Source organism: Leptopilina boulardi, unplaced genomic scaffold (genome assembly GCF_019393585.1).
Source record: "Leptopilina boulardi isolate dan_hultmark-lab unplaced genomic scaffold, ZJU_Lbou_2.1 LbouV2_351, whole genome shotgun sequence".
In the NCBI taxonomy this organism is placed as follows: domain Eukaryota; kingdom Metazoa; phylum Arthropoda; class Insecta; order Hymenoptera; family Figitidae; genus Leptopilina; species Leptopilina boulardi.
The window spans coordinates 3,227,349-3,244,757 of record NW_026137920.1 but is presented as its reverse complement, the minus strand read 5'-3'; the positions used below and the strand labels follow the sequence as shown (position 1 = coordinate 3,244,757).

At 27.7% G+C, this 17,409-nt stretch overlaps 2 protein-coding genes across 4 annotated transcripts in view; both read right to left on the bottom strand.

Moving 5' to 3' along the window:
* The window catches only part of LOC127286158 (ras-related protein Rab-37), a 293,485-nt gene that overhangs the window by 268,338 nt on the left and 7,738 nt on the right, over positions 1–17,409 (bottom strand). The gene's annotated exons all lie outside the window — the stretch shown is intronic.
* LOC127286157 (uncharacterized) overlaps positions 14,575–17,409 on the bottom strand; it is a 254,824-nt gene continuing 251,989 nt past the window's right edge. The window contains exons 3-4 of one of the 2 annotated variants that reach the window (XM_051312474.1): positions 16,732–16,818; positions 14,575–16,644 (exon numbers count right to left, since the gene is read on the bottom strand). In XM_051312474.1, the coding sequence (XP_051168431.1) occupies positions 14,912–16,644; positions 16,732–16,818 (1,820 nt within the window). In that variant the 3' untranslated portion in view covers positions 14,575–14,911. Of the gene's footprint in view, positions 16,819–17,409 lie in introns of both variants that reach the window. The other variant, XM_051312473.1, reaches the window with a different exon arrangement.

The window sequence follows — 17,409 nt, the reverse complement described above, 5'->3', positions numbered from 1 at the left end:
TAAACAAGTTGTAAATTCAGATGTTCATTACATGAACATTTTGCTTCCTCTTTACGATCAGCAAAAAAATTTGCTTCCTCGTGGAGAAAGCAAAATTTTATTGCCAAAATGTCAATTTTTGATTTTTTAACTTTCATTAATTCTTTAAATTTACTTCAAATGTATACTTTATATATATCGATCGATTCGTCTTGACGTATGGAATACAATTATTTCATATATAAACTTCAATTTAAAAAATCACAAAATTTTATAGCCTAAATGTGAAATTTTGATTTTTTTACTTTCATTAATTCTTTAAATTTACCTTAAATGTATACTTTATATATATCGATCGATTCGTCTTGACGTAAGGAAAACGATTTTATTATATATAACCTTAAATTTTTCTATTAAAAAATTTTTTCGATTAAAAAAAAAATTTTGGAAAAAAGACGATAAAATTTTTTTTTGGGATATTTTTCAAAATCCTTTGGTCAGATTTGAGATATTAATATGATAAATGAGCCTACCAAATTTTATCTAAATCCATTAAAACCTGTTAAAGTTATCTTCTAAACAAAAAAGGGATCCACACACACACACACATACACACACATACATACATCCGGACAATTGATCAGAATCTCATATAACATGTTTCTATAAAGAAAAAAATTTGTTTCCGCCACTTTGAAAAGTTTTATAAATGAAAGGACTACAAAGCTTCCTCCACGAGGAAGCAAAATGATCAATATCCTTTTATGAAACGAGTAAATATGCAAATTAGGTAAAGGGAGACAGTTTATTGATATTTGTTTTGAAAAGAAGAAGAAAGCAATACTCTTACCTGAAGGAAGACAATCTTATGCCATGTCATTAAATAAAGAGAGAAGGGAATGCGTTAGATTTTCAGCGTTATAAAAAGAGACGAATTTATAGTATTTACCTGGAAAGAGGAAGATAGGAAGATATTTTCACTAAATTGTATTGAATATATCTATATATATATATATATATATATATATATAAACATATATATAGATATATAGGATGAGTAGCATGAGTAGGAGTGAGATTGAAACAAATTACACATAGGAGCGTTATTGTCGCACTACTTTTCGAATAGAGAACAAATATTTTTTATTCATCATTTACTTTTTTCGTCGTATAAGTATCAATTAAGAAATAGTGATTTGTTTTGTTGAACAATCAGTGAACTGAAAGTGAATCAGTGTAAGTGCATTTTTTCAATATCATAGAACATTCAGTGAACTGCAAGTAAATTAGTGTAAGTAAATTTTTTTTAATAGTAAGAAATTTGAATTTTTTGTTGATTACAGTAATATATATTTTTTTATTTTTAAGTGATTATAAGTCATTCAAAAAATGTAAAAAATGATTAAATATATCATGAATATTATGTAAATAAATCTTTATTATTAAAAAGTGTTCTTTAAAATATTTTTGACATTTAAGTGGTTTTTCAAAGAAGGAGTTATTTTTTCTCTATGTTTATTGGTTTTGTAATACTATTATTAAAAAAATATTCCAGAGGAATAGATGTTAACATGTAAATGTCATTAACAAAAATTTATTTTTTAGTTTCGTTAAGAAAAGTAAAATGTTATATCAACTTAATATAAATTCAAAATTTTTTTTAAATTTATAGATGAAGTAGAAGAATATTTTTAGTATAAAAGTGATAAAATTTAATTATTTAAAGATAATAAAATTTGTTTTGACAATTAAATTTTTTGTCCAGTTTTTATATTTTTTTCTATAATACATAAGAAATTTTCTATAGATATTTATAATGTAAGTTTATTTATATTTTGCAATTGGAATTTGTATTAATTTGAAATGGATGTTGAATAAAAGTAGAATAGAAATTGGAAATGGAAATTGGAAATTAGAAATAGGAAATGGAAATAAGTGATTATTGGATACAAGGAAATTGAAAATAAAGAATGAAGGCAAAATTGAAAACAAAGAAATGTGAGAAAACTAGAAATGGAAATGGACATTTAAAATTAAATTGGATTATCATATATTTCATATTTCTATCTTTTGAAGAAAAAGAAGTTATTTATTTAAAAGTGATTTTCATCATATTTGGCAAATTTACAAAATAAAAATCATGGCTAATAATAAAAGAAATAGTTAGTTTAAGTGATGAAAATTATAATATAATAGATAATAAAAATGCAATGTTGAATGATGATCATATACATAAATTTCAAAAGCTTTTAGCAAGACAATCAAGTATGTTATATAATATGCAAAGTACTTTATGTTTACAAGTACTTGATATGATAATTCCAATCGATAAAAATAAGAGACACATTCAAATTCTTTTTAGTAGTTCTTTCAAATCTGGTCACTGGATTTGCACTTACTATGATGGAACAAGACTTTATATTTTTGATAGTCTTAACAAAGGCTCTTTAAATGAGGATCAAATGAGCTATTTAATTAGATTATATCCATTTAAACCACCTTTGGTATTTTCAAAAGTTCACCAATAGCCGTTAGGCAGTTTTGATTGTGGAGTATTTGCAATAGCATTTGAAACATCATTATTTTTTCATGAAATGCCAAACACTCTTTCTTATGATTATTATCACATGAGAAATCATTTGAAGTTAATTTTTAAAAACAACCATTTAAGTCGTTTTCCGGCTATAATAAATTCTATTAATCCACGTTTAATTGTTAAGTATAATTGGGAGTGTCTTCTAAGTGATCCAGTTGAAGAACTCTTATGTGGAAAAATAAACCGTAATAAAATTAATGATCAAGAAATTCCCTGTGCAAGAATTTTAAATAGTGCAAAGGACATTAATAATCATTCAAACACGAAACACTATTGTGACGTACTTAAATCGAAAAGTAAAATAAAAAATTTATTTCATTCAGATAAAGTAGATTTTTTCTCTAAAAAAATGCAAACAAGTCAGTTAGAATTCCAAGGACAACATGTGAATAAGAGGAAGTTTGAATTTATCAATAATGAAATAGACTTCTTTCATAAAAAAGGCAGTGAATAATGTCAAAAAGAATTTAGAGAAGGATTACTTAAACATAAAGATATGTCCAGTCAAGTTAATGATTTTAATGATGAGAACATGCATGAATCTTCAATTTCGTAATTTTCAAAAAATTCTTAATCAGCGATAAATATAGTATTTCTATATAAAATATATCTAACATTAGAAAATACTGTTGTTCCCATTGCATTCCTACAATAACGAATATACAGGATACTGTAAAGCAAACAAATCCTTTAATTAAAACTGTCAGAAAGAGTGCAGTAGAAAATCAAAGAAATTATTGCAATAGACAAAAGTTGAAAAGAAAGAATAATAATAAAAAACTTTCAGACGAAGTGGATCTTTCGTCTATGAAAAAAAGAGCCAGGCAGAATACCAAAAAAAATATAGAGAAAAAATGAAATTAAAAAAAGAAAATGAAAAAAGATCTTTGGTTGATGTTTTGAAAAATGGAAATTATAATGAATCTATTGATTTAATAAATGCAATTTCTCCTGTTCCAGCAATAAAAAATTCAGAATTATATGATAGTAGTCTGAAAGGAAAAAATTCTGCTATTGAGAAAAGTGAAAATAGTAGGGATGAATTTCAAAAAAATTATCATAAGAATCAAAACTTGATACTTAGTACACAAAAATCAATTGTTCCTTTGCCAATCAGATCCAATGACAATATTATTCATGAATCAAATTCTAATGAAAATTATCTGGGAAAAATGAATTATTATTGCAATCATTGTCAAGCTAAGCATTTTAAAGATGAAAGAGTTAGTGGTAAACAAGATAGTTTTAATGACTGTTGTGGTCATGGTGGTGTTATATTGTCATCAGTGCAATACCCAGAAGATTTAAGAATATTGTTGGAAAGACTTCATACAAAGTCAGGTCATTTTAAAAAGAATATAAGACTGTATAATAATTCTTTTTCTTTTGCATCTTTAAACGCTAACGTAATTAATTTTAATAACAGAAGAAGGGGACCATTTTGTTACAAAATACAAGGTCAAATATATTACCAAATTAATAGTGCTTTATTTCCGGATAAAGGTGAAGACCCATGTTTTGGTCAATTGTTTATTTATGATCCTGAAGAAGCAATTCGTTATAGATTAAAAAGTAACGAAAATTTGGATGAAGAACTTTTACAAACTATAGAAAATATTATGAGAACTTCAAATGTATACACAAAATCTTTTATGATGATGTCAGAAGTAATTAAAATAGAAGCTGAATTGGCAAGACAAAATAATGAAGATATTCCAGAGTTACAACTATTATTTACGTTGAAAAAAGGATTTGATAAAAAAAGGTATAATTTTCAAAGTTTCAATGAAGTTGCTGCTATTTTTCATACAAATTCAGAAGGAGAAATACCAGAATCCTATGTAACGGTTTATAACAAGTCTACTGAGGAATTAAAATCAGTGAGTAATTTGGATCCGAATGTTGAGTAATGGATGAATCCCATATTTTATCCACTTGGAAATGGAGGTTATAATATTAATGATTCGTAGCGATAGTGATTTTAGAAGTAGAAACCATACTATTTCTAGGTCTGCCTATTGTAAATACAAAATTGCTGTAAGAGATAAGGAATTCAATCAATTTTTATATGGGGGAAGATTGTTTCAACAATGGGTAGTAAACAATTATGTAAAAATAGAGAAAGATAGATTGCGATTTTGTGCAAACAATCAAACTCACTTGAGAAGTGAAACATATCAAGGACTAATCGATCATTTACAAAATCATGATTTAGAAAATGATGTACATGTTGGAAAAATGATTATACTGCCTTCCACTTTTATAGGATCACCTCGTAATATGATGCAACAATATCAGGATGCCATGGCTATTGTTGGTCGACATGGTAGACCGGATTTATTTATTACAATGACATGTAATGCAAATTGGAAAGAGATAAAGGAAAATTTATTACCTCACCAAACTGCTGCTGATAGACCTGATATTGTAACTAGGGTTTTTGCATTAAAAGGAAAACATCTACTACAACATATTGTTGACATTAAGTTGTTTGGAGAAGTCAAGTTGTATGTTTATGTTATTGAATTTTAAAAGCGAAGATTGCCACATATTCATTTGTTTGTTATATTGAAGGAAAATTCTAAAATATTAACTGTTGAAAGTGTAGATCGTTATATTTCTGCAGAAATTCCTGATGAAAATATTAACCCTAGCTTACATAAAATAATAATGCAAAATAACATTCACGGACCTTGTGGAGATTGGTGTTTGACTGATGGAAAATGTTCAAAAAACTTTCCAAAAAGTTATCAAGAAGAAACTACAATTGAAGAAAATTGTTATGTTCGTTGTCGGCGAAGAAATAATAATAAAACGTATGAACGACCAAATGGATTCTTTGTTGATAATTCTAATGTAGTTCTATATAGTCCTATACTTTCAGAAATATTTAATTGTCACATAAATGTGGAAATAGTTTCAAGTATCAAATCTGTTAAATATTTATATAAATGAGGCATTCTTCGTCAACGGGACCCCCCTGCTCTCCAAAAATGGTTTATGTTTAAATTATCGGGCATAGGCTTAAAATTTAGCTAAAAAGGAATACTTTTAAATGCCGAATGGCACTTTTTGAAATTTCAAAATGGCGGCTGAAATATGGCAGGCGAATTTTCAAAAATTAATTTAATTCGCTTGAAACTTGTTACTCGGGGGTTTTTGGGGTCGCTGATTACGAATCTGAAGTCAGAATTTCAAAATTCAATATGGCGAATCCAATATGGCTGACAATTTTTTAAAAAGTGCCTGGAGATGCTTGAAACTTGTTACTCGAGGGTTTTTGGGGTCGCTGATTACAAATCTGATGTCAGAATTTCAAAATTCAATATGGCGAATCCAATATGGCGGACGAATTTTTAAAAAAGGCTTGGAGATACTTGAAACTTGTTACTCGGGGGTTTTTGGGGTTAGCTGATTACATAAATATAAGGTCAATTTTCAATAATTCTAACTGTGTAAAATATATCGGACGATATTTTTTAATTTTATAAGATTTTCGTAAACTTGAAAAATTTTTAAAAAAGGTTTCTGTGTTACACAGGACTGTCACTGTCATATCTTTCTAATGAGAAATCTTAATAATATACCTGAATATTCTCAAGGTATTGATTCTCGGAAAATTCCCTAGAAAATCCCGGATAAGTATCGGAAAAATGGATTCCCGAGAAATTTTCTGTAATTTTCGTAAAGTTTCTTGCGAATATTTTTATATAGAATTGAATGTCACAAATATTACTTTTCCGATTTTTCATATACTAAATTTGCTGCTTTGTGATAATGAATATGATTTTAATTTCGCAAGCTTATGACATAATTCTTCAACAAAATCTTTAAAAGAAATTGAGTATTTTAATCAATTTGCATCAACTTTAACTGGTATTTACAGAAGACATTATTCTGCTATTAATGTCGCTTTTATAAAATTCAATACAATTTCATACTGTTGCATTCGTTGATTATTGACGTATCTTAGTATTATTTTTGCTAAAATCCTTTTGCAGCATTCATTTACTTTGCTTTTCTATAGAATTATTTAGAACAACTAAATTTCTTAGCAAATTTTTTCAAACTTCAAGACTATGAAACAACAGTTAAAATTTATAATCTCTGCGCATCATGTAACCTACAATTAAAAAATTTTTATTTCAGTCCATCTATCATTTCTTAAAAATTAATTTCTTCTTTCATTCTTCATTTTAAATCATCAGAATTAAAACACGAAGTTGTAGAAGTGCTTCCATTGAATTTATGGTCTTATTTTCATTCTCTTTTATAACTTCATTCTTATTTCTAAACGGAATTTTTAAAAATCTATAATCATTACAAATTTTTTAACCTTCTGGAATATTTCAAAAATTAAGTTTCCGATTCTTTAATAAAACACGTAGAATTGGAAAAATCTAAAATAAAAAAAATTAAGAAAAAAATGAATGTTCATTTGTCAAGTTGCCAGTTATTTGTTTAACCTGACAACTAAACATTCATGTTGTATGTTTAATCAATTTTGACAAGAATATATTTTGATTAAAAAGTAATAAATAAACTAATTTCTTTTTGAGTTTATTTTCTGATTTTATATTATTTGACTTGTTTATTTAAAGTGTTTATATGTTTATTTGAAGTGTTTAAGATATTTTTTAAGTTTTGTGTTTAAAATGCCAAAAGTTTTATCAAATACACATTTTGATAGATGTTGTAATCCTTATGGTCAGGATGGGCATACAGGCAAGGGATTACGTGTTTTATCAAAGAATTTGAGCCTTAAATTTCCGAATATTCCGGAAGGTTCAAAAATTTGTTGTCATTGTAGAAGCTTGAAGATTCCGTCTAGTAATGAGAATGAAGTTATAGAAGAAGATGAAAATGAGACGATAAATTTAATGGAGACTTCTTCAACTTCTTCAAATCCTGATTTTACAAAAGAGGGTAGATCGAAACGAGAAATTGAACTTGAAGAAATGCTCAATGGTCTCAAAGAAAAATTTTCGAATTTAAACTTATTTGATCCGCAAAGGTTATGTATTTTGACTATTCTTCCAGATTCTTGGAGTATTAACAAAATTGCAGAGGAGTTTGGTTGCTCTAAAAAATTTGCTAGAAAAAGTAAACAGTTAAAGGCTTCAAAAGGAGTTTTAGCCGAAACAACAGCAAGAGCTGGAAAAAAATTACCGGCAGAAAAAGTCGAAAAAATTATTCAATTCTATGAAAGTGATATTAATAGTAGGATAATGCCATGAATAAAAGACGTGAAATCAGTCAAAGTTGATGGTAAACGTGAATTAAAGCAGAAAAGATTATTGCTGTTGGATTTAAGTGGATTGTACGTAACGTACACTGAAACATACCCAGATTTTCCCGTATCTTTTAGTAAGTTTGCAGAATTGCGGCCTAAGCATTGCATACTTATGGGAAGTTCTGGAACACATGCAGTTTGTCTTTGCACCCACCACCAAAATTTCAATTTGATGATTGATGCAATCGATATTAAAAGTCTGACAAATGAATCAGAGATGCCATTGAAAAATTGCACAGACTGTATCTCACAAATTGTATGTGAAAATGAGACAGATAAATGTCATCTGGGTGAATGCAAAAATTGTCCTAGCACGGAAAAAGTATCGAATCATTTGATAAAGTGTTTTGAAGATAATAATATTCATCAAGTCGAATTCAATCAATGGACAGGAACTGACAGGTGCGCTTTAAACACACAACTATTTTCTTCGGAAGATTTTGTTGAAGAATTATGTCGAAAGCTTCAAAATTTGAAGTTGCATTCTTTTATTGCAAAACAGCAAGCCCAGTACTTTGAAGATCTGAAAAACAATCTTTGTGAAAATCAAGTTTTAGTGATTTTAGATTTTTCAGAAAATTACAAGTATGTGGTACAAGATGCGGTTCAGGCTTTTCACTTCAACAACGATCAGTGCACTATTTTCACTGTGGTTTGCTATTTTAAAAAAAACGCTAAATTAGAGCACAAAAGTTTCGTTGTTCTATCAGATAGCACTCAACATGATACTTCTGCAGTCTACACAATTCAAAAACTATTAATACCAGAAATAAAGAAAATTTTGGATGTCGAAAGAATAATTTATTTTAGTGACGGTGCTAAGCAGCATTTTAAAAATAGATACCAAATTTGCAACTTGGTACATCATGAAGACGATTTTGGTATTGTAGCTGAATGGCATTACCATGCAACTGCCCACGGCAAAAATGCATGTGATGGCATTGGTGCTGTTTTTAAAAGAGAAGCTGCAAGAGCCAGCCTTTTAGCTAAACCGAACGAGGCAATAACAACTGCTAGTAAGCTATACGATTGGGCTAAGGATAAGTTTGAAAAGATAACTGTTTTTTTCTATCGAAAAGTGGAATACGAAAAAGTCAAGAGATCTTTGAATGCAAGGTTTAATTCTGCTCCTCCAGTTCCTCAGATTCAAAAAAGTCATTCCTTTACTGTTTTAGGTAACAAAAATTTATTGATAAAAAAGTTTTCAAATAGCCAAAATGGCACTACAATAAATTATTAGAAGTTTTAAAGAAAATAAAAAGAAAAAAAAATATTAAAAGCCAAAAAAAATATAAAAATTTGAAAAAATAAAAAAAAAGTAATGTGGGCATCATTTTGATTACGATGACAGTGTCAACCCTGTAAACACAGAGACCTTTTTTAAAATTTTTTCAAATTTCTAGAAAATCTCTTGAATTTAAAATAGTTTTCGTGACATAGTTAATCACCCATATTAAATTTTTAAATTCTGACTTTAGATTCGTATATAGCGACCCCAAAAATCTACAAGTAACAAGTTTCAAGCATCTCCAGGCACTTTTTAAAAAATTGTCAGCCATATTGGATACGCCATAGTGAATTTTGAAATTCTGACTTCAGATTCGTAATTAGCGACCCCAAAAACCCCCGAGTAACAAGTTTCAAGTATCTCCAGGCCTTTTTTAAAAATTCGTCCGCCATATTGGATTCGCCATATTGAATTTTGAAATTCTGACATCAGATTCGTAATCAGCGACCCCAAAAACCCCCGAGTAACAAGTTTCAAGCATCTCCAGGCACTTTTTAAAAAATTGTCAACCATATTGGATACGCCATATTGAATTTTGAAATTCTGACTTCAGATTCGTAATCAGCGACCCCAAAAACCCCCGAGTAACAAGTTTCAAGCGAATTAAATTAATTTTTGAAAATTCGCCTGCCATATTTCAGCCGCCATTTTGAAATTTCAAAAAGTGCCATTCGGCATTTAAAAGTATTCCTTTTTAGCTAAATTTTAAGCCTATGCCCGATAATTTAAACATAAACCATTTTTGGAGAGCAGGGGGGTCCCGTTGACGAAGAATGCCTCATATATATATATATATATATATGTGCATACCTGTATTAGAGTCCCTGAAAATTTTAATAAAAAAATTTAAAAATTATTACTTAAGTTCTCAGAGTTAATCCTTATCAACAAAGGTTCTATTATCTAAGGGTATTGTTCCATGTAATAAATGGGAGAAAAGAAATTATTACTTGGGTCCTCAGAGTTAATTCTCATTGATTATTTAACAAAGGTTCTATTGTCCAAGGGTTGCTTTTTTGTGGTAATTAATCCGGGGTTTTAATAGAAGTGTATATATATGTATATATGGTATCTGTAATGAACTACTGATTAATCATATAAGAGTGTCCTTTTGCACTTATTGGCTGATCAGTAGTTACTCATTCATAGTTCTCTCATTCTATTGGATATTGGTAGTTGTATTGGATAAAAGGCAAAATTTGTTATATTGAATTAAAGACAAAATTGGTTATATTTAATAAATGGCAAAATTTGTTATATTGGAGAGAGTGAGCGAGAGGATTAAAGATATTTAGATTTTCATGAATCAAAAATAAAATTAAACGAAGTATACTATGGCCAACATAAAAGAGTATGTTATTTTGAGTGATGAAGATTTAAAAATTGTTAAAAATAGAAATAAATTGTTAAATGACATGCATATGTACAAATTTGAAGATTTATTAAGAAAAGATTCCAATTCTTTTTTCAATATGCAAAGTACTTATACTTTGATAGCCTTAATGAGGGGTGTTTAAATGTGCATCAAATGAAATATTTAATTAGATTGTTCCCTTTTAAACCAACAGTAGTTTTTGTAGTTGTTGATCAACAACCTTTTGGTAGTGTTGAGTGTGGAGTATATGCAATAGCATTTGCAACATCTATATTTTTTAACGTAATGTCAAACAGCGTAAATTATGAAACTGATAATAACAGAATGAGAAACCATTTAAAGTCAATGTTTGAAAATAATCGCTTAAATCATTTTCCGTCAATAAGAACGTCTCACAATAGGAATTCGATAATAGAGAATGATTGGAACCGTCTTTTCATAAATCGAGCTCAGGAACTTAAAAATAATATTTTGAACCCTTGTTCTGTTTTAATACTTTTCCCAGCAATAATATTAACAGAGTTCTATTAACACAATATTTAGAAATTAAACATTCTCTAAATGACACTAGTGAAGAGAAAATAATTCGTACAACTAATAATAATATGAACAAAATTTCACCACTTGAATATTCAGAAATGAAGTATTTTCTGAGTGAAGAAATTGATAAAAAGATAATTCTAGGAATTAAAGAAAAGGGAAGGCAACGCGCGAAGTTACATATGAACAGAAAATAATTAGACAAGAGAATGGTAGATTGAGAAAACGTAATCGTAATGAAACAGAAACAGAAATACAAAAGAAAGAACGCAAAAAAAATTTGACTTGCAAAAAAAGAAATTATCTATAGAAACTAAAGATGAAAAGAAAATACACAAGGATAAAAATTTGGCATGTAGGGAAAAAAAAATATAAATGGAAACTCAAGATGAAAAGAAAGTGCGTCAAGAAAATAATTTGTCATGTAAGAAGAACAAATTTTCTACGGAAACGGAAGATGAAAAGAAAGTGCGTCAAGAAAAGAATTTGGCATGTGAAAACGATAACCGAAATAAAAAAGTGTAAGAGATGCAATAATGTCTTAAACTTTTCAATAAAAGTAAGGTTCCACAGAATTATTTAGGTTTGATGAATGTAGAATGTAAGTTTTGTTATGTGTTACATTTTCTGTGTGAGAGACCGTCACATAGATTATTTAGTAGTTGCTGTCATAAGGGAAAAGTAAAGTTAAGCGCCCAAGTAGCACGGAATATTGGTTGATTGTAACATTGATATCAAGTGGGAATATTCCCGTGACATTCAGGCGATATCATAATGTCTTTACGGGGACATTCCTCGGTGATATTCACGTGTGATTCGTATGATATTGAGGGAATATTCCCGTGAAATTTGTGTGATATTGAGTGAATTATTCCTCTGATATTGAGGGAATATTCCAGTGATATTAATAAGATAATTTATAAAATTCTAACAAAATTTCAATTTTTTTTTATTGATTTATTTGTTTAATTAAATATTCAAAATAAACAACATTTTAGAATTTTCTAAATTACAGGAATATTGTCTCAATATCACAGGGATATTCCCTTAATATCCCAGGAATATTTTCTTAATATTGCGTGAATTTCACGGGAATATTCCCTCAGTACCATACAAATATCACGCGAATTTCACAAGAATATCACCGTAGAATGTCCCCATGAAGCGGACATTATGATATCGCCTGAATGTCACAACAATATTCCCGCTTGATATCACCTTGACATTCAAGCAATATTCCGTGCTCCTTGGGTGGTAGATTTAATATGAAGAAATTTTTTGTAAATTTCTAATCTTAAATTTTTTGAAAAAAAAGAAGTGAATAAAGATATGGTTAATGCACACGAGCAACGTAGTCGGCCGCTTGCGGACGACAAAGTTGCTAGTTAGGTAATAATTTAATTCAGTACACTATTGTTTCACTTCCATTTTTACACACACTGAAAAAGTTCAGATTTACAGTAAAAATATTTGTTTATTCAACTTTTTTAAAAATGTCTTTAATTAGTCAATAAGTAAATATTAACTTATATTCTTTTAAAATCTTAAAATTTATATTCATTTTCTTTCGCTTCTTATAATATTTTTAAAAAAATTGAAATGATTAGGAATTATTAATATACTCGCCAGTTTTTTCATTCCTTTCAATACACTTTTAGAAATCTGACGCAGTCGATTGCAAGAAATAGAAATATTTAATTCATATTACAAAATTCCCATTCCTCTGAATACGGTCCTAAAAACTTGACTCAGGCGATTGCGAGGCATAGAAATACTGAATTTATACCCTAAATTTCCCATTCCTCTGAATATGCTCTTAAAAACCTGACGCAGTCAATTGCAAGGCATAAAGATACCTCATTTAATCTACAAATTTTCTATTCCTCTAAATACGCTCCTGATGTCATGACACAGTCAATTAAAAGGAATAGAGATATCCACTTCACTCTCCAAATTTCTTATTCCTTTCAATGCGCTTCAGAAATTTTGATACTGTCGATTGAAAGGAATAGATATTTAAAATTTACTCTCCAAACATTTAATTTTTCTCTATTCGCTACGAAAAATTTGAAAATATGAAACTTTGCGCATTAAGAAGAATAAGAAGTTTGAATTCTTTTCTATTGACTTACCTCTACTGGGAATAGAGAAGAATTCATTTTTCTGATATTTTGATGTTCAGTGAGGAATTGGGTTAAAACGTAAAATCGCCTATTCAGAAAAATTAAAAATTCTCAACTTCTGCTCTATGTCTGCAAACTTTCAATTTTTCTCTATTCCTCGCTTCTTACCGGGTATGCACAAAAAATTCAGTTCCAACCCAACTCTGCTTTCGTGCAACAATACAGACGTTGAGTTGTAATTCCCCAGTTCTGATTATTTACGCACTGTCGTCAGCTGTCAGTTGTATTAGTCAAAGATATTTTTATTAATAGACATTAATTATAGGAAAAATATTTCCATGTGCAATTAGTTATTTATATAAAATTTGTGGATTTAATAATTTAAGTGTAAAATTACTAATATTTTTAATAAAATTAGGCAATTTACTCAAATATGACATCCATTTTTCTAGGAATATTTTAGTCACATTTTTATTTATCACAAATTTATCCATTACCCTGTATCCTAATGACTTTTATCCTCTATATTTACAACTTTTTACGCACCTTTTTTTCCGTGGCTAATCTTTATAAAACCTAATTCTCATTTGGCCTAATTTTACATTATCCTATTTGTTACTTGTTCTAATATTATAATCTAACATAATTCTAAAATGGCTTAATCTTAATGTAACCTAATTCTCTTTTGGCATAATCCTCATTTTGATCTAATTCTCACTTGGTATAAACTTCATTTGTCACCCGCTTATAAACGTGACTCATAATTATGGGAAATTGTGTTTAGGCCAAATAATAATTAGATCAAATAAAAATGAGGCTTAAAAAGTATTAGATTACAGAAAATTTACGCCAAGTGAGATTTAGAGTAGATAAATATTATGTTAAATAAGAATTGGGTTAAATTAAGATTATGCCAAATGAGAATTAGAACAAGTGAGGATTAGATTGAATGAAGGTTAGAAGTATTAGAATAAATAATAGTTAGGTTATATAGAAATTAGGCGAAGTAATAATTAGTCCATAGGACATTTAGGCCAATTGAATTTAGGTAACTTAAGCTTTAGGCCATTTGAAATTTAGAGAAAATTCCTGCGCTTCTTATTTTTATTTTAATAAAAAATTAAATTGTAAAATTTCTAGTTTATTATTATGTATTTACTTATAGAAAATAAAAATACATTTTAAAACAACAACATCAACTATAGTGTCTAGAAGATAATTATAAAGAATTGAAATTTCTTTTTATATTTAAATTTTTTTAATATATATGATTTGAATAATATTTTATTTATAGTTTTGTGTGTACAATTTGTTTATGATAATTTTTTTTAAGAAATCATCTACTGAGAAACTGATAATATTTGAAAAACTTTTAATTTCTTACACGTCTATTATAATAGCCTTTAAAATTTTTTAATATTATTAAAATAAATAATTCTTTCGTTCACTCCATCTTATCTACTATAAATAAAATTCAACAGTTAAATTAAAAATGAAGGTAACTTTTATTATAGTTATCATATTAAGGTATTTTTACACTCTAACAAATTAATATCAAGGGAAAAAATTTCATTTAAACAAATATTGAATAGAAAAATTTCAATATTAGCGCAGGACTTCAGTTTAGGAATTTACAATAAAATGAGATACATAATTTCACTGAAAAAAAACAATGATCAAAATTTATTTAGATATCATTAACGTAGAATTTAACATTTCATGATAGTAAAGTATTTAACCTAACTGCTAATTTAGCAATAAGTTTCTCTTGACTCAAATTGATTTCCCTAAACTTATAAGTGAAAAATAACTTTTCGTTAATTATTTCCTTATGCAGGCGCATATTCATAAATTCTACTTCTTGAGGAATAATATAAAAATCTTTTTCAAATGGAAAAACACGACCAATATTTGCTATTCCAGCCTCGTTAAACATTTCAAATTCATACAATATTATTTTCTGCCCTGCTTTAACGAGTGGAAAATTTTTAATTACTTTTTCCCGATTTGAATAACAGGCAATCATTGTTTCAAAAACTGGCATATAACTATTTGATTTATGTACAACAAAAAAAGCATAAAGAGTAATTGGTTTCTTTAATAGCATTTCATTCATAGACTGTCTTAAAGCAAGTCGATATAATGAAATTGTTAATTGTTTTTGATTATTTACATCTATTGATAAAGTTTTAGAAACATATGAATATATAACATAGTAATCTTCAAATCGAATTTGTTTTTTTATTAATGATACACTCTGATACATTTTAAATACAGATTCAACATTCTGTAAATAAACTCCACTCAATAATTGATTAATTATTTGTTTTGCCGATTCCAATGAATTAATTTTATGTAATTTATCATAAAACAATACATCATCAATAAAAGGACCATTAAATATTTCAAACTCTTTATAGTTCTTTGGAATCTTAAAATTTACAGAATAAACTTCTGCCAATTTATCATAAGTAGGAACAATACTTGTATATTGATCAGTATTTAAAATATATTTTTTAAAAATTATTTTCATATCTCTAAATCTTTGTACAGGAAAATTAGATGATATTGATAAAGCAGCATTCTCAATACATTTCATTATTTTAGTTGTTTCTATTTCTTCAATATCAAGTAAAATTAAATCTCTTTTTCTAATTACCATCCAAACAGAAATTGGCATTGATTTTTGATTTAAATCTAATACTAAAAGACGATTTTCATTTAAAAATTTTACACTATGTACATTGAATGAAATTTCTGGAAATACAATGTAATCGTTTTTAAAACTATCATGAAATTCAGCAAGATTGATAAATCCATTTTTAGAATGAAAATTTACACGATAGAGAACTTCTGTTTCGGTATTAGTTAATGATAATTTTTTATTGATAATATTATTTGGTTCAATATCGTTTAATAGTGTAATGTCATTAAAATAAAAATTGGATCCTTCTAATTTACTTAAATAATTATCAATAATTATGGAATTAGTTACTGTTTGATGAAAATAAAGTTTTTTCACTTCATTTAAAATTGTATCAATATTTTGAAATTGAGATAAATAATTGAGAAGTAATCGAACTGATTGCATGGTAAATTTATCTTCCTTTATAAGTTGTAATCCTTGCTTTTTAAATTTCTTTAATGATTCAACGTATAAATTGTAGCTTTCTTCACCTAATTCGTCAATGTAATGATTCAAGGGAATTTGAGGCAAAATTTCTTTTGTAAGAGGTTGTACTGAATTCATTAAAATTCCAGTACGATGTGCAGGAAAATTTTCTTTTAAATTAATTTCTCCAAATGGAGGATTTTTCATTGTTTCAAGTGAACTATCAGAATTAATATTTTTAACTAAAGACAAATCTGGATTTAAATGTTCATCTGCATTAGGCTTTTTCTTCTTTATTGGCGTCTTATTAACTGATTGTTCATTTTTTATCGTATTTCCTCCTCTAACAATTGGTTGTCCATTTTTCATCGAATTTTCAAAATTTAATCCCTTCGAAGTTGACGGAATATCATCAGTTGGTAAACCTCCTCTAACAATTGGTTGTCCATTTTTCATCGAATTTTCAAAATTTAATCCCTTTGAAGTTGACGGAATATCATCAGTTGGTAAACCTCCTCTAACAATTGGTTGTCCATTTTTCATCGAATTTTCAAAATTTAATCCCTTTGAAGTTGACGGAATTCTATAAGTTGGCAATTTTCCTTCAACAATTGGTTTTAGATTAGCGTAAAATTTAGTATCACTTGAAAATAATGTATTTAAATTATTTACTAATTTAATCATTCTTTTTTCTTTTGGAATTTCAAAATCGTTATATATTACTCTCAAAATATTTTCTTTTTCATACTCCACTTTTCCAAGAATATTAAAATTTATTGTATCAGTAAGATAATACAGTTTCTTGGGAACATTGAAATAATTAGGATCAATGTACGCTATTCCAAATGAATTTTTAAAATTTAATTCCAACAATAGTATTTTATCAACATAGTTAGTTCTGTGAGTATTTTTTAAAGCATCTTTTACATTAGAATAAAATGGAATATTTTCAAGACTTTGACTAATATCACCATCATATTTCTTAGCAAAATAAAGGGTACTTGGAAATTGAATAAATTTATCATCACACTGTCTAAGAGCCAATCTGTTTAATGCAGCATTAAGTCTTGTATTTGCATGTAGACTTGTTGGTAAAGTTCCCT